The sequence below is a fragment of the Hyperoodon ampullatus genome (genome assembly GCF_949752795.1).
Source record: "Hyperoodon ampullatus genome assembly, chromosome: 3".
Taxonomy (NCBI): domain Eukaryota; kingdom Metazoa; phylum Chordata; class Mammalia; order Artiodactyla; family Ziphiidae; genus Hyperoodon; species Hyperoodon ampullatus.
This window is the reverse complement of record NC_136916.1, coordinates 30,790,873-30,816,094: the sequence shown is the minus strand read 5'-3', so window position 1 is coordinate 30,816,094 and position 25,222 is coordinate 30,790,873. Positions and strand designations below refer to the sequence as shown.

The following is a 25,222-nucleotide window of genomic DNA, read 5'->3' as shown; positions in this document are numbered from 1 at the left end:
GGCCTCTCACTGCTATGGCCTCTCCCTCTGCGGAGCACAGGCTCCGGACGCGCAGGCTCAGCAGCCATGGCTCACGGGCCCAGCCGCTCCGCGGCATGTGGGATCTTCCCGGACCGGGCACGAACCCGTGTACCCTGCATCGGCAGGTGGACTCTCAACCACTGCGCCACCAGGGAAGCCCTAACCCTACTTTTATATTTAAAAAACAAACACAGAAAAGAAGGATGAGAACGTGTACTGCACAGAAGGGAGAAACTCTTAAAAATCAGGGTCTTAACCATTTACCCTCTCTTACCTCAAAACGCTTTGATTTCAAAATCCTTTGATTTTAACATATTTTTTAATGCAAAAAATTTACATATCTGACACTAGTGTTTAAGAACAAACACACATCCCAGAGCTAGACAGAACACACACTGCTGAAATGCTAAGAGCCTACAGAAGTCATGTATCACATAGTTAACTATTTTCCTTCAAAATATACTGAATTTAGGACTTCCCTGGCAGTCCAGTGGTTAGGACTCTGCACTTCCACCGCAGGGGCAAGGGTTTGATCCCTGGTCAGGGAACTAAGATCTCACATGCCATGCAGCAAGGCCAAAAAACAAAACAAAACAGAACAAAACAAACAGACACACACACACACACACACACACACACTGAACTTTGTGTGATTAACTCCACTTTATGTTTCATCTTATTTTTAAAAGGTAAGTCTTAAACAAAATAACTCACTTGGAAGAGTAACTAGAAAACTGTGGCTGACTCTGAGAATGAACCGGCTTGGCGGGCTCTGAGAGGTGGCTGGCAGGGACATGTGCAGAAGGCTTGCTCTCAAAACTTCTTCGATCAAAGTAGGAGAGCTGTTTTCGATAGTATTCTTCATCTTCCTCAGGATCATAATGATTTGACCGAACAATGTCTTCAGGCGGCTTCATTTGAGGTTTTTGCGGTTCGGGGATCCTGATAATGAATGATAAATGGAACAACTTTTGAGAAGTTAATTTGACAAATAAAATGGAATACATAAGTTTCACCTTGACCTTCCACTGACTGCTGTGATTACTCAGGATCTGGCTGAGCAGTGCAGCAGTCAAGGTGGACATTCCCAGTCCCGTGTCCTCATACATGGCAACACTCTCCTGGCCCGTGAGTCCTAAACACAACCTACTACTGAGCTTGAGAGTGACCTGGTTAGAAGCAGCTCATCAGAAAAAGAAAAGTAAGCCAGACAGTGGAGGGCTTCCTCAAGTACATGCACCATCGTCAGCAACAATAAAAACTGAGAGGTGAAGAACTTTACAGCAGGATCAATAAATGATTCTCATATAAGGAAAGAGCTCGACATGTCCAAAGTTCCAGAGGACACAGGAAGCACATGGGGAAGAAAGTACATTATCAGCAAATTAAGGCACTGTTACATAGGCCCTAGTTAGCAAATTTCAGAAACCCTGCATCAAAAATGGATAAACTTAAATATGTTTCACCAAGAAGGGGGGCTAAGCTTTCAGTTATTACATGTTTACTCTGTGTAGAAGAGCTTATTTGCTAGTGATCCCAGCTAAAGAAGACATCACAGTAGTTTACATTTTCATGAAGAGCACTAGACATTAAAATCAGAGGAAAACAGGGCTTCCCTGGTGGCGCAGTGGTTGAGAGTCCGCCTGCCGATGCAGGGGACACGGGTTCGTGCCCCGGTCCGGGAAGATCCCACATGCCTCAGAGCAGCTGGGCCCGTGAGCCATGGCCACTGAGCCTGCATGTCCGGAGCCTGTGCTCCACAGGGGGAGAGGCCACAACAGTGAGAGGCCCGTGTACCGCAAAAAAAAAAAAATCAGAGGAAAATGTACATGTTAGACAGTAGTTCCTCTTTATTACAAGCACAAATATAAGCGAATGAAACATATTAGGCCAAAGAACTGTATTCAAATGCAGCCCGTCAACTTAGCAGCAGCCAGATCGGGCCACAGCTAAGAGCACAGCTGGCGGATTCCTCTTCCAACAACTCCTGTCAGCCTCAGCCTCATCCCTCCTGGCGCTTTCTAAAGGATTAAGTTTAGTTATCTCATAGCTATCTGAGTCTGTTTCCTCACCCCTAAAAACTAACAGTTTGCACGTCCAAAAGCACTATTAAACTAAAAAACACAGTCCAAAAGTTAGGGCTTTAAAAACTGTACTTTAGCCATTTGCTAGAGAAATATGTGTTCGAAAGGTTTGTTAACTGAAAGAATAACAAAGATGTGTTACAGAAGGTATAATAAATAAAGCTCTTTACCTTTCCTTCTAGGACCACTGCTTTAACTGCAAAAGCTGGAGGAGTTCACCTAAGGATAAGAGACCTCTGCCTTCCCCGCCTCCGCTCTAGTAAGAGGGCCACACTCCCAGTCAGTTATAGGCCACAAGCCCACAAAGCACCCACCTGTGCAGTGTTCTGTCGTGTTCAATGAGCTGATTCTGAGCAGGGGCTTTAGGACCCAGGACGGGAGCACCTGCAGGTTTAGACGTGACCTCTGGAGGCTGCAGAAAAATAAGACACACGAGCCTCAGGGAGAGATCATGAGAAAACAAGCTTCGTTTAAGGGGGAGGGAACATTATGAAGCGTTACACACAAGTCACAATGTGCTCTGCACGTGAGGCAGGAGACACAGTCACGTATTTACCTTGAAACCAGAGTTATGGTTTTCATCCTTCTTGTTCTCCACTGATGCAGACCTTTTGTTTTCAAACATTTTCACTCTGGTAAGCACTGACTGTGGCTTCATTGCTGGGTCTTCCTCCTCCTCGGCCAGAGCTGGGGGTGGAGGCAGTGGTTTGGTACTTGAGGGCGGCACTTCCGGCTTGTGCTGGGGCGGGACAAGGGCAGCACCGTGGAGAGGCTCGTAGTGGCCCGGGCCTGCTTTGGAGGTGAAGCCTTGGGGCGGGACCTGCTCATAACTCCGTGGGTACTGGTCAAAATACGGCTTAGGCTCGGACGCCTTGGGGCCTGTGGAGGAGTAGGGCTGCGCGTCTGGCCTGTACCTCCCGTGCACGTCAAACCCAGGAGCGGGCTGCTCTTCGTGCCGCAGGGTGGAGGTCCTGAGTGGCGGGTCGTAGCGTGGTCGGCTTTCATAGGACAGAGGGGTTGGCTCCTCAAAACGTGGGAAATACCCTCGTTCTGAGGACTCCTCGGGATGCTGTCTGGAGTCCAGGTCTCGCGGGTGCTGATTATCAAAAGAAGGCCGGGGCTGGTACGGCTGCTTGTCATCATAATAGGACCACTGTTCCTCATACGCAGGGATGCGGTCGTCATAGCGCACACGATGGTCATAGTTTCGAGGAAACTGGTCCGCGTAGTTTGAGGAGTCGTATCTGTAGGCAGGCTGCTCCAGGTCCCTGCTGGCCTGTCTCTCTGCGTATGGGGGCTGCGGCTCATAGCTCAGACTGGGCTCCTTGTCTAGCCTCTGCCCTGGGTGAGCAACAGCTGGCTGCTTCAAAACATGGTTCTGTCTCATCACTTCCTCAGGATAGGGATCCTTCCTATATACCTGTATAAAAAATTCACGTGTAAGGACACAGGCTTATTTCAAATTCTAGTCTATTTTAAGAGACAAACTATGATTTAATATGTAAAAATGGCATGTTCTACCATTTATTACCAGGACAGAAACAGATTAGTGGAGAAAGCCAGTTTAAGTGAAAGCTCAAAATTTACAATGCAAGTAGGGGCTTTTACTTTTCAACATTATCAATACTAAATGAAAAGTGAGTTAAAGATATTTTAACTTTTTAATTATTAAGTTTAGTAGAAAATTAATGCACTGAACTGTTGATTCCACTTGATTTGGACACTGAAAATAAAATCAAAAAGAAGTGTATGGACACCGTAACTTACAAAACATAAAGAAGTTTAAAATGGGTCTGAACTATAGATTAAGAAATTCTGACCACCTAGAGGGGTGGGATAGGGAGGGTGGGAGGGAGACGCAAGAGGGAGGGGATATGGGGATATATATATACATATAGCCGATTCATTTTGTTATACAGCAGAAACTAATACAACAGTGTAAAGCAATTATACTCCAATAAAGATGTTTAAAAAAATAAAAATAAAAAAGAAAGAAAGAAAGAAATTCTGGAAGATTCTGAAAGCCAAACATGAAAAAAATAATAAAAATATTAAGTACCAATCCCAATTAAAAGGCCTATTTTATATCACTGGAAGCCATGCAAATTATAGAACCGAAATGATTTGTACTGATTTGAAAACACTATGGTGCATAAGCCCACAGTAAAAAGCAAAAGGAACACTTAAAGGGCAAAGCAAACATGATCATGTGCTAGACTGATGGAGAGCAACAGATTAGCGCAACACTGCAGCACAGGTACCTTTGCTGGATCTACATGCGACGACAATGATGGCTCTTGACCTCTTAGCATTATGTGAGCTGCCTCAGTGCGTGGTGCTCTTAAAGAATCAGCTTGTGGTGAGTCAGAGGTGAAAGGAGCTGGGGTGGGCTCCTCCAGTCTGACATTAGTTAAGTTTACATTAGGATTAACAGCAGAGGTTGATGATGCTGGGTTTGTTTCAGGCGAAAGGTAAGGGCCTGGAGATGAGGCTTCTGCTTTCTGTGAAGTGTTTAAAATATTTTAAATATAGTGTTTCTGTTTACTGCTAACTTCCCACTTCCATTTATAGTGGTTGATAGACATACATTTTAAGTGTGCTGAATAACAAAACTATGACCTCATGTCCTGAATTTTTTAAATTTCAGTATACTGCTGTCTAAGATAAACACACAAAGTTTAGAATTAAGTCCTTGGTATTCTCAAGTTGAAATTAAATTAAATTCTTAATCTGGAGAAAGGACAATATATTTTTTAATTCAATCACCACATCCTAGACTTTAACAATGCACCTCTAACTGCAAAACGTTGAATGCTTGCTGCTTACCTGTTGAGAGGCTGTTTTAAGTCCAGGGGAGTCTATTCTATGAACTGGCTGTGGCTGCGCTTGTGGTGAGTAAGGAGGATATGTCTGGTGGTCATGATGCATTCCAGAGGAGTCCTCTCTGACAGGCTCAGAGGACCGTGTAATGGCAGACTCCGGGGGAGTCCCCACCTCATCATTAAGAGTCTCATCTAGTTCTTGATCAGTGTAGGCCCCGCCTTCTGTATCTGTATCTTCATAGTCAGAAGTATGTCTACTGTCCGTGCTATACATTGAGTATTCACTACCTGGGGCTGACAGGTAGGACAGACGATCATCATGCAAATCAAGGTCATCACTTGTAGCACCATCCGCCTGGGTCAAATAGAAGTAAATTAAAAATTTATTCAGTAGTTCTTTTAAGAGATGGCCTTTATTTTACAAGGGAGACTGAAAAGGATACTTTTCTTTGGAGAAATCACATCTGTTTCTTGAAACTTCTGGTGAGGAAAGGTCAAGAAGATAGTACAAGCACACATGCAGACACACAGAGAATCCTTTGAGATCTGAAGGGCTTGGATGAGTGGAACGTCGGCTGGCTGGCCGTGACAAAGCCCCAGAAGACAGCGAAGGAGCCCTGGCCCCACTGTGATTTTGAAACCTAGTCAGTCACTAGCTTGTCAGCCCAGAGCAGGGTGAAGAGGGAGAATGCTGCCAGACCAAGCTCACAGAAACAAAGACACAGTGACTGACAGAACAGCGCACGTGAGAATAACCAGGAAAATAAACGCCACAGTTCGAGCTGAACAAGAGCTTATGTATATATAAAATCTATATATTAAGAAAACAACTTCTTTAAAAAGTTGGTATTTGGCCCTAGAGCTTTATAAAACACAACAGAAAAGCATCATCTAAGTGCTGGTTGCCTAATTAAACTAAGAACTTTTAAAAATTATTCTTCACAGATGGATACAGAGAGGGAAATGCAGTTATGACTCTCTTTTACAATTAAGAGCTGAGTTAGCCTTCAGTCTGCACTGATTATCTTCTGAGCAGACCAGAAAGAACAGAAGTATTTGAGGGAAAGGGAAGTACAGTGCTGCAGTCAACAGGCTGTCATGGATACTAATTTGAAGCTAGTGCCCGTATTACACACAACAGTTCCAGAAGACGCTGCCTGGACCCTGCGCCCAGAGAGGCACGACAGCTGGAGGATCCAGAACCCAGAATTCTGACGGCATGGACTGAAGGATAAACAAGGCTCGAGCCGCCTGAATGGTGCTTCCCCCACAGTCCCAAATCCTGGCTCTGCAACAGCCTGACCCTGAGCCCTCCCTTAATGGGAAAGACCAGCCTTCCGTGACTCTGGCTTTCGACAGATCACCTGCCTGGTTTGGAAAGTGAGCGCACCAGGGCTCTGCTCTATGTTCCGGCAGAGTCTCTCCCACTGAAACCTCAGTGGCTTGAAACCTTCTTGCTATCTACTTTGATCTCTGACTCGCAGGGTCTGGAAGACTATAACCCAGGAGCCTGCCAGGGAAGTATTTAAGGCCCTGGGAAAGAACAACTCAACTCACTAATCTGCTCAGCTTTTGCAGTGGTATGAAATGCAGCTTTTGCAGTGGTATGAAATGCAGAAGTGAGCAAGAACCAGGAGTGCTCTGAACTAGAAATGACACATGCTTACATGTTAAGAAAGCCTCCAGATGATTTTTCTTGGTTTAACAGGGAACATACAAGCCTGTAACAGAAATTGCAAAAAGGAACTCTTCCTAGCAATCAGATCAAAGTAGGTAGCTCAGGAGAGTCGATGTGAAATGAAGTGGTTTTAGTTTAAGAATCTATTTGGAGAAAATATACTTGAATGGAAGGGGGGCATAAATCAAACTTGATTTAAATTGTAACACTTTTTCTGATTTACAAAATGCATCAATCTATTCTAATAGTAAATGACCTATTAGACCTATTAATAAAGTTAGTAACATTAATTGAGATGACCTATTTTCCTCACACAAAAAGCTGGGAGAGCTAGACCTTCATTTTAAAATCCAAGCAAAGAAAGGAAGTACACAATAGTATCACAAAGAAATCACAGAAAATTAAGATTTGTGGATTTAAAAAAACCTCTCAGATAGGTAGACATGTATACCTTGTGCATTTATAAACCAATATTATTTCAAAAATCACCAGTGATACCGCAAAAAAAAAAAAGAAAAAGAAAAATCACCGGTGAAAGCTATTAACATTCTACCTGACCAAGGCTGCTAGCAGAACTGTGTTGTCATAGAAGATTAGTATGGAGAGGACGGTAATCCTTTTAATCAAATGCCACAGGAGTTAAGAATTAGTAACAGTGTGTCATGTAAAGTGGTGTAGTGAGTTTATTCTACCTGCCTCTGTCTATAAAGCGTCCCGGCTGATATGTCAGTTACTCAAAAGTGGTCTCAGGATCTCATGTGTACAGTCCACCGCCCAGAGTGGTACTGAGGAGAAAAGGCATGGTTCTGACACAGGACCACAGGTGGGAGCAGCAGACATTACCTCTACATGTCAGCATTTCAACATCTCTTCTTGGCAGAGGTTGTGTTTTCTGGGTAAGGAGCACGGGGGTCCTAAGCATGCAGCATGCACTGCCACAGCACCTGGGGCCATAGCCAGGCAGAGGAAAGTAGGGGCCATGCAGGGGCAAAACACAACAAAAACCAAGCCGACAAGGAAATACAAAAAACAAAATAAGAGAACAGATATTCTCAATCTTCCCTAGCAACTAAAATATATTAATATTGTGTTGATCTGAAGGTAAAAGACATTTAAAACAAAAGATTCTTTTAACTGTATACTTTGAGAAAATTATTATCTCTCCCAACAAAATAAACAGGACTTTCCCATCAAGAACTGTTAAAAGACCAGAAAGACTTAACAACAGAAAAGTTATTTTAATCTTTATAAAATCAAAATTCAAAGCCAAAAGGATGTATTGCTTTGTCTAACATTTTCATTATGTTTTAAGAATGTTAACAGGTGCTGAGTGAAAAAAAATTCCTTAGGTAAGGATTTAGGGAAATGCTTAAAGTAGCAAAGTAAGTCCTTTACTTCAGACCTCTCAGAGCCGTCACCACACTGGTGGGTACTGTGCTGCTCCAGGGGGCTTGGTTTGCAGCACGGTGGTCCCCACCCATTCCTTGCCTTCAGAGTGCCTTTTCTTCAGGGCCAGTCCTGGATCTCACATGCTGAGCACAGCACTTTGGGGACCACTCATCTAGCCCACCCATTCCCCTTGTTTCCAGAGGAAGAAATGGAAGCCAGATTCAAAGTCATTCCTCAGTCAGACAGGGGCAAAATCAGAACTCAACCCTGCTCTTTTAAGTTACCCTCTGAGAATTCTCAGAGAATACCACTGAATGGTAATTCAGTGGGGAGAGAAACTTCAGAATCTTCTACTATCAAAAACAACTTTCATAACCCCTACAAATTATAAAAACCTAAAAGCTAATGCCCCAAATTACTTTAATAAGTTGATCCAATTAGAAAACAATGGTGACTCAAAGGCTTCTCTGATTAGTTATATAATTTATCAAATGGGTTAAAAACAGGAAATTTCTTACCTTTCCCTCAGAAACCCACACCAACTGGTTCTGTTGTTGCTGAATTGCTTCCTTCAATGCACCATACCAACCATCATTCATTGAGTTTAAATTAATTGTAGCTGCAAATAGATAACATTGTTCTATGATTACAACACGGCAAAAGTCAGAATTCACTCAACCATTGCTTAGAGTTCAGTCACCACTACTGAGTTATCTGACAGATGGTATTGAGGACACACCCCTGGGAATGTCTATTTTGGCACTGAACCATTTCTTTCAATCAACAGCAGCCGTTAACACAACAGCAAGCATAACAGGCAAAGGTTATATGAGTTTTAATATTTGAACAACACATTTTTGCCCACATATTGTTGCACAGACACTGTAAGCTGAAAGAAGGCCTTTAATATACTCACTTGTAAAAAGATGGTGATTATTTTTACGTAGTTTATGAGACCGCTCATATAACTTCCTGGCGCTTTTCCGAGATTCTGGACATAACCTCATCCTCATTGTTTTCACACCTTGCTTAGAATCAGGGTTAAGGAATACTACAATTGGATACCACTGGGCGTAATTCAGACGATCAACTGCATTTGGTGTTACATCCAATAAAGCATGTTTATCCTGAAGACACAAGAAAAAAATAAACAAGGACTCAAGACACGGTAACTAAGAAGCATCACCTTCAGAAAGTCACAGCTGAGACTACATTCCAATGGGAATGGACGTTTAACTGTGCTCCAAAATGTCTCAGGAGCACATATTAGAAAAAGGTGTACTCAGAAGTTAATGCAATTTAATTTCTAGTACAATTAAAAAAAAAGTTTTAACTAGCTCACTTTTAAGACAGCCCAAATACTTGCAGAGAGTGAAAATAAGTGTAACAATTTAATGTTCCTGACATGACCTTGTGAGTAGCAACACATTCCTAACATATAAATATCAAAGTGCAACCTGAATTGTCCTGATGTGATATCAAGTCTATCAACATATGTGAACACTGTATACTTTTTTGTGGTAATGAAAGCTCATCTTTTCAGGCACGTACTACTGTTCCATTGAAAGTGATTATTATAATGTCTCGGTAACTTACTTACGGTATACCAGTAGTAACTTTAGAAAAACTACCTTCTACTTTCAGTTTAACCAAACCCACCCCACTGAGAAACACAAAATTCACAGCTTACAATGAAACGGGTAAATTTCTAATAACTTACTTGATCTATTATTTGCTTTATTGTATGAAGGCGAATAATGCCAGAGCTTCGTTGGTCAGTTCCAGCATCTCGAGGTTCACTTTCTAATCGTGCAGTCAGGACAAAAACAAAACACCAAATTTCCACTGGTTAGGTCAGTTTCTCAACTGCTGGGCATAATGACACGCTGGGCTCCATGACGTGTAGTTGTGGGGGCTTCCCGTGCACCACGGCCTATTGAGCAGCATTTCTGGCCTCCACCCACTAGATGTCAGTAGCAGCCCCCCACCTCCCTTTTGCTCCCATGGTGACAAACAGAACTGTGGCCAAATGTCCTCTCTGGGGCAGACCCACCCTGGCTGAGAACCCCGGGTTACATCAATGTTTCCAACACTGCTGGGATCAGAAGGCAAGGGGGAGAACTTCCCTGGTGGTCCAGTGGCTAAGACTCCGCGCTCTTGATGCAGGGGGCCCAGGTTCAATCCCTGGTCAGGGAACTAGATCCCACGTGCATGCCTCAACTAAGAGCCCACATGCCCCAACTAAAGATCCTACATGTCACAATGAAGATTCTGCACACCACAACTAAGACCCAGCACAGCTAAATGAATAAGTAGGTAGGTAGGTAGGTAGGTAGGTAAGTAAGTAAGTAAGTAAGTAAGTAAATAAATAAATAAATAAATAAAAAGGCAAGTGGGCCACTCACCCCAGTGCAAAATTCAAGGGGGTGCCCCCAAACCTCAGAAGTCCAATCATATTTGAATGCAATATGTTCACAAAAGCAAAATAAATACTTCAAACATTTAAATAGAACATTTTAAATAGACTCAGTCAGTGGAGGGACCTCCCTGATGGTCCAGTGGTTAAGAATCCGCCCTGCAGATGCAGGGGACGTGGGTTCAATCCCTGGTTGAGGAACTAAGATCCCACATGCCACGGGGCAACTAAGCCTGCGTGCTCTAGAGCCTGCATGCCACAACTAGAGGGAAGCCGGCATGACACAACGAAGAGCCCGCGTGATGCAACTAAAACCTGATGCAGCCTGACTAATTAATTAATTAATTAATTATTTAAAAGAAAAGAATCAGTAAGTGGAACTTGAGCAAAAATTATTTAGGACTGTCACTTGGTCAAGAGAAACAGCCAAATACGGCAATTCTCTCAATTGAAAATAAGCTTAAAATAAAAAAAGCAGATTTACAAAATAATACTGATAAATTTGCTTCCATTAAAACAGGGAAGGTAAAATTACAAATTATGTTTGGTCTAAATAAAATATTTAAATTTAAAATAATGTCAGTTTTAATACGCATGTTTTCAAAAATCTTCCAACTATTTTCATGTTCTGGAAAAAACAACCATTAAAATATATATATAATATATATATAAAAACATGTAGATAGGGATTTCCCTTTTTCTTTTGCTCCAGTGTGGCCTGGCATGGCACTGTCTGCAAACCTTTTTCATATTGTGGCATGTGAGTAGCAATGGTTCTGTCTGTATGGCACACAGATACCCTGAGGAGGCCTCCCCTCAGCAGGGCCCGCCCGGCCGCAGACGGCTGCTCAATACCTAGGCAGGCCCACACTCAGCAGCAACAACTACAGCAGACTGGCTGGGGAGTCCTGGGTTAGGGACCTCTTTTCACATCAGCAGAAGGGGACTTGGGAGCAGAGAAGGCTGTGACTTGTGACTATGACACAGCCTGTGCTTTCACACTGGCAACCTGTGCCTCCCTCCTGGCGCAGAACACGCCAAGGCAGCTTGGGCTGATTTCTAACCACGCGTCTCAGAGGTCTGCTGACATGAAGGCTTTCACCGAAAAGGCACAGCAATGTTTGAGACTCTGGTCACAGGAAAGCTCAGAAGTTAGAGAGCTCTGGTTGTTCAGATCAGACAAAGACAGAGACATGGAAGTTCAGAGGTCAGGCTGAGGGACAAGGGGATGATCTGGGAGAACAAGGCCATCGCAAGACAGCAGGGCCAATCTCCAATCTGGTGGACACAGGAGAACGACAGAGGGAGATCAACTGGGAGGTTCTGGGTGGAGAAAATGCTACTAGTCTCTAAACTCAAAAAACTCTCATTAGATTCAAAGAGGATACATAACTAAGCAATCTGAATCCCTTTTGTAAGAGTCTGGTTGTAGAGTAAACCCAATTAATCAACCAATTAGTCCTTAAGACAGAGCTTTCTAAGTCTTCACACTTGCTTTTCCTAAATGTAAAAGCCCTAAGTTTGGTTACAGGTGGTATCTATACGTATCAACTTCTTCAGTCAAAATGTTATCTATAAGCAATGACCAAAAAAAGATCTCTTCTGAAAAGACTAACAAACTGAGTGATGAATCAGAAATGAACATTTTCTAAATTGCTCAAATTTTACTATCATTTGTCTACAAATCTTCTGAGTTTCAGAAAATATCCTCATTCAACTTTACCAGCAACCAAATGAAAAGCAATATATATAATATTAAATTAGCACTTGGGTGTTTATAGTGCCAGCAGGAACAACAGCTGCACAACCCTCTGGAAGCTGCCATAGTTACACAGCAGCAGCCAAGGAGTGCTCATGTCTTGGGTCATTCCTTCCTATCTTTGGTAATTCTGTCTAAGAAATTCAGCATATATATGGAAAAAGCTATATTCTTGAGTATTTAAATCCTTTGCGGAACAAAAGCAAAGCATAATATAGACAGACAAAGCAACCAAAATATGGACAGATTTCTGCACCCTTTGTATTAGTAAAATATAAATTTGAAACAGACTATACAAATAACTTAAAGCAAGCCTAAGTGATCATAACTAAGTGTATTTAAACTACCATAATAGCTAAAATAATGAAACAACGAAAGAATCTGCAAGGAAAATCTGTAAGGCATTTAAAGACTACTTCCTCAATATTTATATTTAATACTAACCTACTATATATGTCTGCAATAAGCAATAGCATGAATCATGCTTTTATTACTCTTTTGACATATCTGAGTATTTGTTTGCTTAATGACTGAAAGCACTGGGCTGGAGCCAGAAAGAGCTGGGTTCAGAGCCAAGTGTGTGACTCATTAGCTGGGTGTCATCATGACACCCCAACTAAAGAGGTGGGGCGGTGGTCTCAGTCACAACCACCCTACAGCGCAGCTTGCCCAGCTTCAGCTGGACATTCTGACACCTGCCCCATGGATACTGTCAGGATTAAACAAGACTGTGTGCTAAGAGATTCTCATAAATGGTGATTCTTTTTCTTATGAAAGGGAACTGGCAGAGCACAGACACAGTCACTCAGGTTTTCCTCCCAAATTAAATACATGGGGTCAATTGCAAATGTTCACTTACAAAAAGTGTTATTTCTATTAAGTGAATGGATCAGACCCACCCTTTAGAGAAGTAATTAGTAAAGAAACACGCTCAATCTCATCTGAAGTCCATATGGAGACTACTTACTTGCAATCTGATAAATATCTGGTTCTTCCCTGGCCAGCTTTTCTCTGGCAACATCAGCTATTGGTCCAAAGATGGTTACAGGCCTCAGAAATCCAGCTGGGGAGATTCAAATGAAAAATAGCACAGTTTATACTTCTTCTTTCTTAGGCAAACTGATATTAAAAGGTATTAGGTTCATCTATAGAAAACAGACTACCTTCTCGAAGAACAACTCTCTCATATGCTGGGAACTTTGTCTGAACTGGCTGAGCTGACAAATCTTCTCTGCTCTTGCGCAGATTTCTCTTGGAGCTACGCAGACCTCGGAATCTCCAGAAGTCGGCACGGTCTCCTCCTGCCGTCTTTGGAAGTGTGTACTGTACACTGGCTAACTGCTCAGCTCTGGACAAGACAAAAATAAAAATAAGGGTATTTTAAAAACAAAATGGAGAAAGACTTATAGTGAAACAAAATGCCAAAACACTGGATAGAACTTCACATGCAGTTTAAATCTTAATGGTTAAACTAAAATAAAGGAGTTTATACAACTAAGTCAGTTTTAGATATGGTAAATACAGTGAAAACTAATTCTTTACGTTACCAAAATTTCCCAGTGGGACTGAAATCTTGTCATCATTTCCTTAATCTGTTCTGTAAGAAGTATCCAAACATTCATACCTGTTCTTATTAGGGATGATGCCTCGTTCTACCTCCTTATGATTTTTGCCAATTCGAATAGCAAGCCAAGAGCCCAGTTTTCCATTGTACAAAGTATCCACAACACGGAACACCTCTCCTTTGTTAAAACTAAGTCCATAAGGAGATTCCTTTTCATATTCAAAATGGGTTCTAATATAGAAAGAATCTCCTACATCTGATTCTACGATGCGACGATAAACTAAAAGGAATCAAAACAAAAAATTATCAATAACTAGTGGGAAAATATATTAATCTGAAGAGAATACATTATGTGAAGATTCTATTGATAATATCAACAATAACAAAAACAACAGTATCCAACAAACAGCAGCTCCTTACTAAGTATTCTGTCTCATGGACATCATCATTATCTCACGAAATGGGAACTCTTAGCACTTCCATTTCACAAATGAGGAAACTACTGCAGATACAGATCAAGCAACTTGTCCAAAGCCACACATGCTTTCTATTTAAATCATCTAACTTAATTTCGCTGCAGCCCCTGCAAACCTCATCTATGTCCCACTTTCTAAATGAGCGGTTCTCAAATGAGGGGAATTCTGTTCCCCACAGGGAATAACTGGCATATATGGAGACATTTTTGATAGTTGCAACTGTGTGTTGAAAGGAGGGTGTGTGTGCTACGGACACTTAGTGAGCAGAGGGAAGGATGCTTTTAAGCAGCCTAAAACACACGGGACAGCCTTTACAACAAAGAATTATTTGGTTCAAAACATCAACAGTGACAAGCTTGAGAAACCCTGTTCTAAATGAAAATGTATCTGCTTAATCACAAGAGAAAATCAGGCATTCCCTTGCATTAATGCTAACAAACATCAGAGTATATTGTTTAGAAAACATCAATACAAAATTCAGAAGCTTCCCATATGCACTTTTGTGTGGAATACTACAGGATTTTTCCATGCAGATGGCACTCTACTTCAATAGAATGCCAGCAAGGTTGGCTGGTCCTATTACTGTGCTGTGCTAACGAGTACAGTGTAAGACTGTATGCCCCTAAATGACAAAATAAACAAAATCTGTGAGATTAACAAATTCATTTATCACTTAACTTTGATTTATTAAAAACATTAAAATTAAAATTCCTATTCAAGTCCTCAAACTTCTCCAGGTTTATTTTCTCAATATTCTGACAGTATCTCACCATCCTTCTTCTTCTGAGCCAATATGGTCACTTCTTCTCCTTTTGGGAGGTCAAGTAGAAAAAGGACAGCTTCTTCTCTTATGATATTTGTGAAGTCTACATTGTTTACCTGTTAAAATACATTTCACAAATTACTACTGGTCATATTTTAAGATTATAAAAACATTTATCTACGCAGGAAACAAACATATCCAGAGTTTATCTAATTTGAAAATATCACATCTTCAAAAGTGAAAATTTTCATTTTACTTTGGAGAAAAGAATATACCCTAATTTAAAACAAGCAGAAACCAAGTAAATAAAGTGAGTGAAGGTGTAAAGTCATTTAAAGAATAGTCACAATGCATCCCGACATTAGAGATCATGCACTGCAAAATCCAACCAATTCAGACCAAAAAAGACAACTTCTAATTCCAACTGTTTATTATTATTGTAAAATCTCAGGATTTAAAATTTTAAATTATAAGTTCTATGAATGTATAATAGAGCCCTACTTTTTACTAGGCTCTGAAAAAGAAATCAAAAGGAAACAAGATTAAAAAGAAATAGTGCATGCATTGTGCCATCTCTGTAAGAGCATCTGGTATGATGTAAGCTCAGTGTCTGCCAAATCAACGTTTAATATTAGACGCTCCTAAGGACCAAAATGTAACTTATCAAAATGTCCCCAGTGACTATGTGCAGGATTACAGGTAGATTTTCTTCTACTCATCTTCTGGAAATTTTCCACATTAAAAAAAAATTGTTTTCTACATGTACTACCTTTATGATACGAAACAACAAAAAAACTGTTAAGAAATATTTTTTGAATGATGTATAATTACTTCAAACAGGATATGGGGTAGGTAAGAGAATAACAGGTCTGTTTAATTATCCATGTTGTATTTGAGAAAATGTAGACATCATCTGGAGGAATCACAACACAAAGTCAGGTGGAAACCAGTGAGTCAGGAGACAATGCCCTGACTTTCTGACGTGTAAGTCTGAAGGGGGAGGAGGAGGACGGGAGTGGCCATAGGCAGCCAGCACAGTCTGAGGGGGCTCGCAGAGTGCTCAGAGGGCAGCTTCTGACCGCAGGCTGCTGCCAAAAGCAACCAAACCCAAGACAGAGATACTAAAGCAAGATAGAAGCAGGGGGCTGCTGACACACCCCAAGTTTTAGGAAGAATGATTAAAGAAGGTAGAAAAAGAACTGAAATGATTAGAGGAGTACCAGAAAAGCAGTGTTATGGAATCCAAGGAAGAAAGCACTTCAAAAAGGACTTTTTAAGAAGGTCAAAACACTAGTAAGAAATACAGGAAAATGAGGGCTGAAGATGACATTAGGTCGGCAATGCCTCATGAAAATTCACATTCAGTCGTGGTTAAGGTGGAAGGCAGACTACACAACTTTATGACACAAGGACTGAAAAGCAAGCAGGGAAGGGACTCAACCAAACCTTCAACAAGTTCAACAGCCCAAGGAGAAAAGACAGACAATGGAAGGCTGATGAAGAACCAGAGGATAGGGAAAGAGGACAACATGAACAAAGCAGCCATATTCTGGGGCAGGAGGAGAACGAATGCAGGACATGGGCAGGAGGTAGCCTGAACGCAGGAAGAGACCAGAGCAGAGGTGGGAATGATAATCTGAGGCAATCTCCTCTGGCAAGAGGAGTAGAGCAGGTGTAGGAGCTCCCACTTGAGAGATCTGATCTTCCGATTAAAACGGCATACAGTGCATCTGGCAGGAAGGTTGGATATTTTAAAAAGAGAAGAGAGAAATAAAGATGGTACTACACTACTAGGCGGCATTGCTTATGGAAAAGAAACAAAAACATACACAAACCAAAAAAACAAAAGAAAAAGACCTGATTGGTACCCTGCGTCTAAACTAGGCTTTCCTGGACTCTTCCCTCTTGTGGGGTATGAAGCTTCAGAACCAGGGCAGCTTACACACGTGCCTGATGGAAACCCCATGTCTGCACACCTGAGCCATCACCTGTGGTGAAGAAGGTCCTACAGGGCTCTGTGGGCTGCTGCAAAGACTACTCCCACTGGAGAGTAACACCTGACGCTGCCCTAGTGGCAAGTTGTGGCCCACGGCAGAGTCTAGCCAGCCTGAATGTTTAGTTGAACTTAAAATAACTGGTGGATGTTATGGGGCTCTAAGACTTACTTTTTTTAGGTTCTATGAACATGAGTGATTAACACGAGACCAAAGCACCACACTGTGTAGTAACAACACAGCAGTGAATAAGAGCAAAGGCAGGAATGGGAAGACCTGATGGATTCTCAATCTGCATGCTAAACTGGTTCTAGACGCTACAACAGATTACAAGCTAACTGCGATAGTGAGTCTGCTGTGTCTGGTGCCTTTTTCTAAAGATCTAAGTACTTTGAAACCACATAAGTTGACCACTGACATACCCTGAGAATCTGATCACCCTCTTCCAAGCCTTCTTTGGCAGCAGGGCTATCTTCAAGAACGCCAGCTACAAATATTCCAACATCATTTCCACCAGCCAGCCGCAAACCCACACTATCTCCTTTCCTGAATTTTACTAATTTCATGCTGGGCCTGTTAAGACAAATATTTCATTTGAAACAGTTAAGAGAAGCTTGAAGAGTTATAGCAAACTACTACAATAAAAACCATATTTAAAATAAAACAAAGGACCATCATCTCTAAAATTTACCCTACACGTCTAATTTACTGAATAAAATTTATCATTAGAATACCAAACCAGATTTAATAGCACTTTCTTTTAATTTTTGATTAACAAAATAAGTTTTGAAATATCTAAATTCAGTATGTAAGTACTGTTTTACATAATAATTATAAAATTACTTCATAACAATGCTTTCCCAACTCTGAGTCTTGGATGTATGTGGTACATTAACAATGGCTAAAAAATCTTCCATTTCTCCCACCCCGATTCATACCATATCATCTCTACTGAATAACTAAGAAGCACTACTGTACAAAGGTAGAAACTGAGCATAAACTGACAGATTTCCCTAATGCCAGAGAGTCAAACTCAGGCTCTAAGCATTGTAATCTCTATACCCAACACACAGTGGTTTTGAAACTTTGCAGTTGGGGGACTCCTTCAGTAGTTCACACAGATCTTACTCTTCAGCCCCTTTGAATTTTAAACAAAAAGCTTATCATCATTCAGCCTTTTTGGATTAGCCCCATATTTAAGCTCTGCCCCCTTGCTAGAGAGAACGGAAAGGAACTAATGCAGGCACATTCCTCTACTATCAGTGTAGTGTCACAGCTCTGTGACACTCCTAAAACACCAAAGAATGTCTTAGAAGAATGGCTAGACAGAAACACATCATAACTAAGCATTACCCTTTTGGGTAATTAATTACAAATTACATACATAATTACAAATTTCCCTTCTAGGTTTCTATAACCATCCCACATTCCAAGCCAAGAAGACACACAATTCTTCTACCTATTCTGACACGAAGTGTGGGAAAAAGTCCTTTTCCTCTTAATTTACTAAGTAACAATGAGCAAATAATTAGAAACTAGTAGTAACGAAAAAACACAAATCAAAGGAATGAATGAGTTGAGGGAAGAGAGATGCCTCGTTCTTTAAAACCAACTGAAGACTAGCTTTCAGAACTTACAAGGTAGTCACATTTGACCTTGTTTCTTCATGTAGAACTAACATTAGCTAGATGGAAACCTGAGAGTCTGTAGGTCAGATGAGGTCACTTACTGCCAGGGCTGGTGGTACCCTCAGTGCCCCGAATCTATTTACTGGCTTTATCATGGAGGGTGTGAGTCCCTCGGCTGTGATGGATCCTACTTTTCCACCTGCATCAAGAGCCTTCTGACAGACTCCTCTCCCAAATCAACTGTACAGACAGCTCTTTTAAACATTTCCTTAAAGTCCTTAAGGCCCCAGGTCCCTCAAGTCCTCTCCTAACACTGACCCATCTAGTGCACCTCAAAAAGTAAAACAGCTGATTGTAGTCTGCATCCTTTAGTAAAACCTGGCTTTTTATTGATAAAACCACTGTTCAAGGACAGCTCTAGGCCCCATCTTAGGGTCATATGCCCTACATGCCTAATAATTTATACTCTGCCCTGTGTTATGTCAACCACATGCAATAGCAAAAATCCTTCTGCCTCAAATCCAGTCACTGAATCTGAATGAATAACTAAACCTTTCCTGGCTAAGCTACAAATCCTGCCCACATTCTCAGTTCTCTTTGGTATCTGTCCTTCAGTGCTCCCTCAGGGAAATAGGTCTCTAGAATCTAGTTATTAAAGTTTTCATAAAACTTACAGAGTTAGGAAAGCTCTCAGGCCATTCTTTTTTTTTTTTTGGCTGCATTTGGTCTATGCTACTGCCCACGGGCTTTTCTCTAGTTGTGGTGGGCAGGCCTCTCATTGCGGTGGCTTCTCTTGTTGCAGAGCATGGGCTCTAGGCACGCGGGCTCAATAGTTGTGGCGCACGGGCTTAGTTCCTCCACGGCGTGTGGGATCTTCCCGGACCAGGGCTCAAACCCGTGTCCCCTGCAGGTGGATTCTTAACCACTGCTCCACCAGGGAAGTCCCCAAAATGTATAATTTTAAACTTGTGATACTTTCATCTATTTCAGGAGCCATTTCTCTCTACCAAGCTAGGTCTTATGGTAATAACCCAATTTTCTTTAGCAGAGAAAACAGATGAGAGCAGAGGTCTACATCTAATCTACTTTAGGAAATTTGGTAATTTTCCATTATTCATGTCATGTCTCTTTTACCAGAGAGGCAACAAAAACTAATCTGATGATCATGATAGTTTGAAATCTGGATATAAAATCTACATTTCAATCTCAATGTATAAAATATAAAGTAATAAAAGTTGTGAATATCAAAAACTTACTTTTGAGTTGCTAACTAATCTAGAACAGGTTTCTCAACCAGAGGTGATTTTGCCTTGCAGGGAACATTTGTCAGCGCCTAGAGATATTTTTAGTTGTCACAACTGGGATGTGTATGTGTGTGCTACTAGCAGCCAGTGGCCAGGGATGCTACTAAGCATCCACAATGTAAAGGACAGTCCACCACAATAAACAATTATCTGGCCCCGAATGTCAATAGCGCTGATGGAGGAACACTCATTTTTTTTTTAAATGCTAGGGATTTAGAATGCCTGTGAAAATTCTGATGTTTAAATAGAAAACACTTTTCTAGTTTTGTAATTCCTAATCTAAAAACTAGGTAGAAAACAGTGGTGAGAAAGAAGTAAACATCTTAAATGTTTCTTTGTTGTTCTCTAATCTCTAACTGATTCTATCATATAAATAATTTAAAAAGCAAAACAAACACTAACCATAGCATTTAGTAGTATACACTGTCTTTAAAAGCATATGTAATATGGTTCACAACTGAATTCTCAATTTAAATAATCCTTAGTAACGGGCAGAGAAGACAACACAAGTTTAAAACCACATTACCGAAGAATCCCATCTTCATGAGTTGCATTAGGCAGGATCCCATCAGATGGACTGACAGGTAAATCCACGTCTGGCTGTCCAACCTGAGCATATACAGGCTTTGGTTCTAAAAGAAAAGAAAATTTAAATTATGCAGGAATCACTTTACAAAATGCAATAACAAAGCAAGCAACCACTGGAATAACCAAACAATAAAAAGTCTGCAAAATACAGCAAAAATGTAAGTTCAGAGAACCTGATCAGGAACATATATACTACATATGCATATATTAGGGTACATTTTACAGTTATAAATTCTGGGATCTTTATAGCATGTATGCATGTTACATGGTCACCTATGCTTTCTATAGCTCCAGCTGTTACAGTCTGAAAAATATACTTATTAGGGAAGAATAACAGAGGAAGAAGAATATAAGAAGAGAGAATCCCTACATTTCTCTGTTAAGACTGTCAAAGTAGCCTTCTTTCTTCACTGTGATACAATTTATTTTTAAATTTCCACATTCCTGCCACTAAATAATCAGAACAGAAACAGGTTTTGAGAGAAGGACCTGAGAGACAGTAGAACCAGGATCTCCAGGCCTTTCAAGCAACTGGATCTCAGAACCTTGCAGATTCTTATGTGTGGTCTTGTATACAGGTCAGCAAGGTATACTTCATAAAGTGTTTCTGAAAACACTTTCAACAGACAAGAGAACTTTAAACAGTGTCTAAAGCCAATCTAATGTTTCCCTTAATGAGCAGTACTGGAAAACAACCTCACTCACTGTGAACAGCTGTGAACCACAAATAACTACTATCTGGAAAATTTAAAAACCATTCACGAACGCTTACTGATATATGGCAACCTCCCACTCACAAAGAAAATGCTGGAAGTACAGAAAAATTCACACATGGGTAGTAGGTAGCAGCAATAGTAGTAATAATAATAGTTGCATCTTTATATTTTCTGTAAATATAATTCTGTAAATTGTGAAACAATTTAGTCTGAATGCAAATGTTTCCTGCACTCTAGGCTAGGCTTACCTGGAAGACTGGGTGTTTGTTTCTCGTTTCTTTCAACTGTAACTTCTTCCACTGTTTTAGGTGTGTGCTCATCTGCATGCTTTACAGGAGTTGAGACAGCCCCGGGTTTAGAAATTCTCTCTTCCTCTCTGCTCCGGAGACTATATGTTAGTAAAATAAAAACTTATGAGCATATTGTGAAAACAATTTGTAAAGAGTACAAGAACAGCCAAGACAATGTCAAAAAAGGATGACAAGGGACTTGCTCTAAAAGATAACAAAATATTATAAAAACTTAGTAATAAAACTAAAGTGCTACTGCCACAGAAACAGATAAATAGATCCATGTAACAAAACAGAAAATGGAGAAATACATCCACAGTACCAAAGTTTATTACGGAAGCAGCAGCCCAAAACTGTTGGAAGAGAACACACTGTTTAATAAACAGTGTTTAGAACAACTGTCCACAAATTTAGAAAAATTAGATCTCTATGCATATCAATGACGTTAAGTATAAATCAATTTCAGATAAAGTCCTAAACATAAAATATATTAAAAAAACTTATCAAAAATAGAGGACTCAAAGTAAGATTCAATGCAGAAAATGAAGTGAATACATAAAAAGTTTTAAAAGGTGTGAAAATAATTTGAAAAAATATGTCTTAGGTTGAACCAAATGAATATTTTTAAGTTCAAACTGAATAGTAGCAATTTGACAAAACAAATGTAACAGGAGTTCAATTTTAAGACTATATATTGATCTAACAATACATATAATAAGAATTTGATATTTAGAACATATGCACACACACTTTTAAATTATTTTAGAAATAAAAAGAGCCAGTATGTGAACTCATGGACAAAAATGAAAAAGACCTTGGGCTTCCCTGGTGGCGCAGTGGTTGAGAATCTGCCTGCTAATGCAGGGGACATGGGTTCGAGCCCTGGTCTGGGAGGATCCCACATGCCACGGAGCAACTAGGTCCGTGAGCCACAACTACTGAGCCTGCGCGTCTGGAGCCTGTGCTCCGCAACAGGAGAGGCCGCAATGGTGAGAGGCCCGCGCACTGTGATGAAGAGTGGCCCCTGCTTGCCACAACTAGAGAAAGCCCTCGCACAGAAACGAAGACCCAACACAGCAAAAATAAATAAATTAATTAATAAACTCCTACCCCCAACATCTAAAAAAGAAGAAAATGAAAAAGACCTAGAAACAGACTTTCCATAATATGGAAAATTTCTCATCAAAAGAATAAGCTGGAAGGATGCTCACCTGTGTTAAGTGAAATAAACTACTATCTGGGGAATATGTGCAGAGCCTGATCTTTTCAAATTATTTTTAAAACACACAGAAACTCTATGATGCTAAAATGTTTGCATGAGTACGGACGAAAGCTTAATTCAAGAAGAAGATCTGGGATGAGGTGGAGTTGGCAGATTTGGCCTATTTCACCTGTTCTAACGAGCATACAATGCTTTCATAATTGAAGATTAAAAATTAAAATATTAAAGTTACAATGAAATAGAGTTATGAGAAGACATGGAGACATGAAAATAGCCTCAAAATAAAATGTGAGGAACAAACTGCAGAATATACGTGGTGTGACTGACATCACTGAGGTATTAAAGAAAACTCTCCACAGCTACACAAACATATGTCGACGCCACATGCAGAAAGACCCAGACGGACAGAGGCGACAGAGGTTCTCGGAGCGGGGAGCAGACAAAACAGCAGCCCAGGGAAATCTGAGATTTATCTCCACTATTTCAGTTTTCTTAAGAAAATATTTACATAGTACTTATGAAGTAAAGACTGAAATGTTTTTAAATATTTTAAAATAATGTTCATTATTTAAAAATGGAATTAAGTCTAATTTTAAACAAAGAATTTGATTCTATTAATGCATATTATTAGCAGTCTCTTATCAGGAAAAAATTTCTTCCCGTTATCCTCCTGAAAAAAGAAAACATAAGCACTTTTCCGAGTTTCTATTTTCATGTTCATTTAACTACACTGTGGGGGTGTATTCCAGTTTTAAATTGTATGTATTAAATGAGCTGCATGTAAGTAAAACAGTCTTTCAGTAAATAAAGCCAAGATATCTCCTAGCTCAAACCAGAATGAACTTTCTAAATCATAAAAGGTTAAAATTTTTAGCCACTGCTTATGTAATAAAATCTTACATACTATTAGTCTAAGTATAAATAAATACAGTTAAACTCTATCCCCAAACTGCTCTAGGCACCTCAGAATATAAAGGGAAATACAAAATAATAAATTCTCCTTGCATTCTTTGCACTGAAAAATGCAAATGATATAAGTATGAACATTTTGAAGAGAATGAGATTAAAGAACTACATAATTTTAGTAGTTCTACAGATTTTCTTGCTCTGCAACAGACTTTAAAGACTATTTGCTTCAAAAAGATCAAAAAACAAACGTTTCCAATTGATTTTCTTGTTTCTTGTAACTTAAAAATTCTAAACTTAGAATGTGACCAAGTGACATTAATGATAGGTAAGAATCAATGATAATATTTTAATCTAAACATCCTCCCCAGTGATAACCAAGACTGTCGTGCAATAGGGCTCTTGCTCTGTACATCACACGGAACTCCTGCTAGTAGAGTTGGCTAATTTTCATACTCTACTGACTATCACCTTTCTTTAATATAATTATTATGACTTAACATTGCAGATGGGTGGAATGCACATCATTCTTTAAATTTTTCATACGATTAATATTTGGAAAAATCATTGTCCATTTTTAGTGTATTTCCATTATCTACCAAAAGATGGAAGCATTATTCAATACATGTAGATTTGGAGCCATGCTGTTAATGGAATTGTGAAGCAAGTCATTTATGTAATTTAAAATTTTCTAGAATCCATATTAAATAAATGAGGTGAAATCAATTAATAATTTTATTTAACTCAGTATACCCACAGTATTATTTAAGTAATCAATATAAATGATTAATGAGGCATTTTACACATTCTTTTTTGTGTACTCAGTCACCAAACTCCAGTGTGTAGTTCACACTTACGTCTCTATTTAAACTGGCCACATTTCAAAGGCTCCACAGCCACATGTAGCTAGTGGCAATGGTGCTGGGCAATGAAGGTCTAGAGTAACAGTACAGAACAAAATAATCAACTTTTCCAAACATTTAAAATGTTCTACTACGAGCATGTATGACCATTAAGTCTATTATAAGACAAAGAATAGAATTTAGACACACAGAATCAGCCTACAATCAGTGGCAGTTATTGAAAGTGAAGCCACAAAAAAGGAAAATACATTTTCCCCAAACCTTCCTGACATAGTTCTACCCTAATGGCTCCCATGTAATATTTAAGCTTTAGTAAAAAACAACTTTTGCTATTATGAGTCAAGCCAACTTTATACAAAAACCATCTTTGTCCTGAGTTGGACTCATGTTTGTCTACCACACTCTGGCTCCTAGTAGCCTAGAAAGAAACTCCAGGCATTCTAGGGGACCCTGAGACCCTCTGAACTTTGTTTTTGTTTTTCCCCTTGTACATATTAATCTAACGGTAATGATCCATTAATCTAGAGACTTTGGGCTGGTTAAAAGCTCTGCAGAACAGTTGTTAAGACAAAGTCTCTGAAAGAGAGTTTTTACAGTCACATAAATGGGCTCATTGTAAACAGAGCCTTAAGTCGTATCCAGTCAACTCTGTAAGTACAGTAGCAGATCAACACACATTCAACCAGATCAGCAAAGAGTAACAGATTAAGTGCAAAACTTCAGGTGTAAAGTCACAGCT

At 40.0% G+C, this 25,222-nt stretch overlaps 1 protein-coding gene across 12 annotated transcripts in view; it reads right to left on the bottom strand.

The window, feature by feature from the left end:
- TJP1 (tight junction protein 1) overlaps nt 1-25,222 on the bottom strand; it is a gene marked incomplete at its 5' end in the record, with an annotated part of 251,470 nt that overhangs the window by 14,130 nt on the left and 212,118 nt on the right. For 8 of the 12 annotated variants that reach the window (XM_079698942.1, XM_079698946.1, XM_079698947.1 and 5 more), the window contains 15 exons: nt 736-963; nt 2,420-2,517; nt 2,662-3,525; nt 4,367-4,606; nt 4,932-5,282; nt 8,513-8,613; nt 8,911-9,121; nt 9,715-9,797; nt 13,137-13,232; nt 13,333-13,517; nt 13,794-14,013; nt 14,980-15,088; nt 17,389-17,539; nt 20,425-20,530; nt 21,451-21,590. In XM_079698942.1, coding sequence (XP_079555068.1) covers nt 736-963; nt 2,420-2,517; nt 2,662-3,525; nt 4,367-4,606; nt 4,932-5,282; nt 8,513-8,613; nt 8,911-9,121; nt 9,715-9,797; nt 13,137-13,232; nt 13,333-13,517; nt 13,794-14,013; nt 14,980-15,088; nt 17,389-17,539; nt 20,425-20,530; nt 21,451-21,590 — 3,183 coding nt within the window. The remainder of the gene's footprint in view (nt 1-735; nt 964-2,419; nt 2,518-2,661; nt 3,526-4,366; nt 4,607-4,931; nt 5,283-8,512; nt 8,614-8,910; nt 9,122-9,714; nt 9,798-13,136; nt 13,233-13,332; nt 13,518-13,793; nt 14,014-14,979; nt 15,089-17,388; nt 17,540-20,424; nt 20,531-21,450; nt 21,591-25,222) is intronic. The other 4 variants (XM_079698944.1, XM_079698953.1, XM_079698945.1 and 1 more) reach the window with 1 other exon arrangement.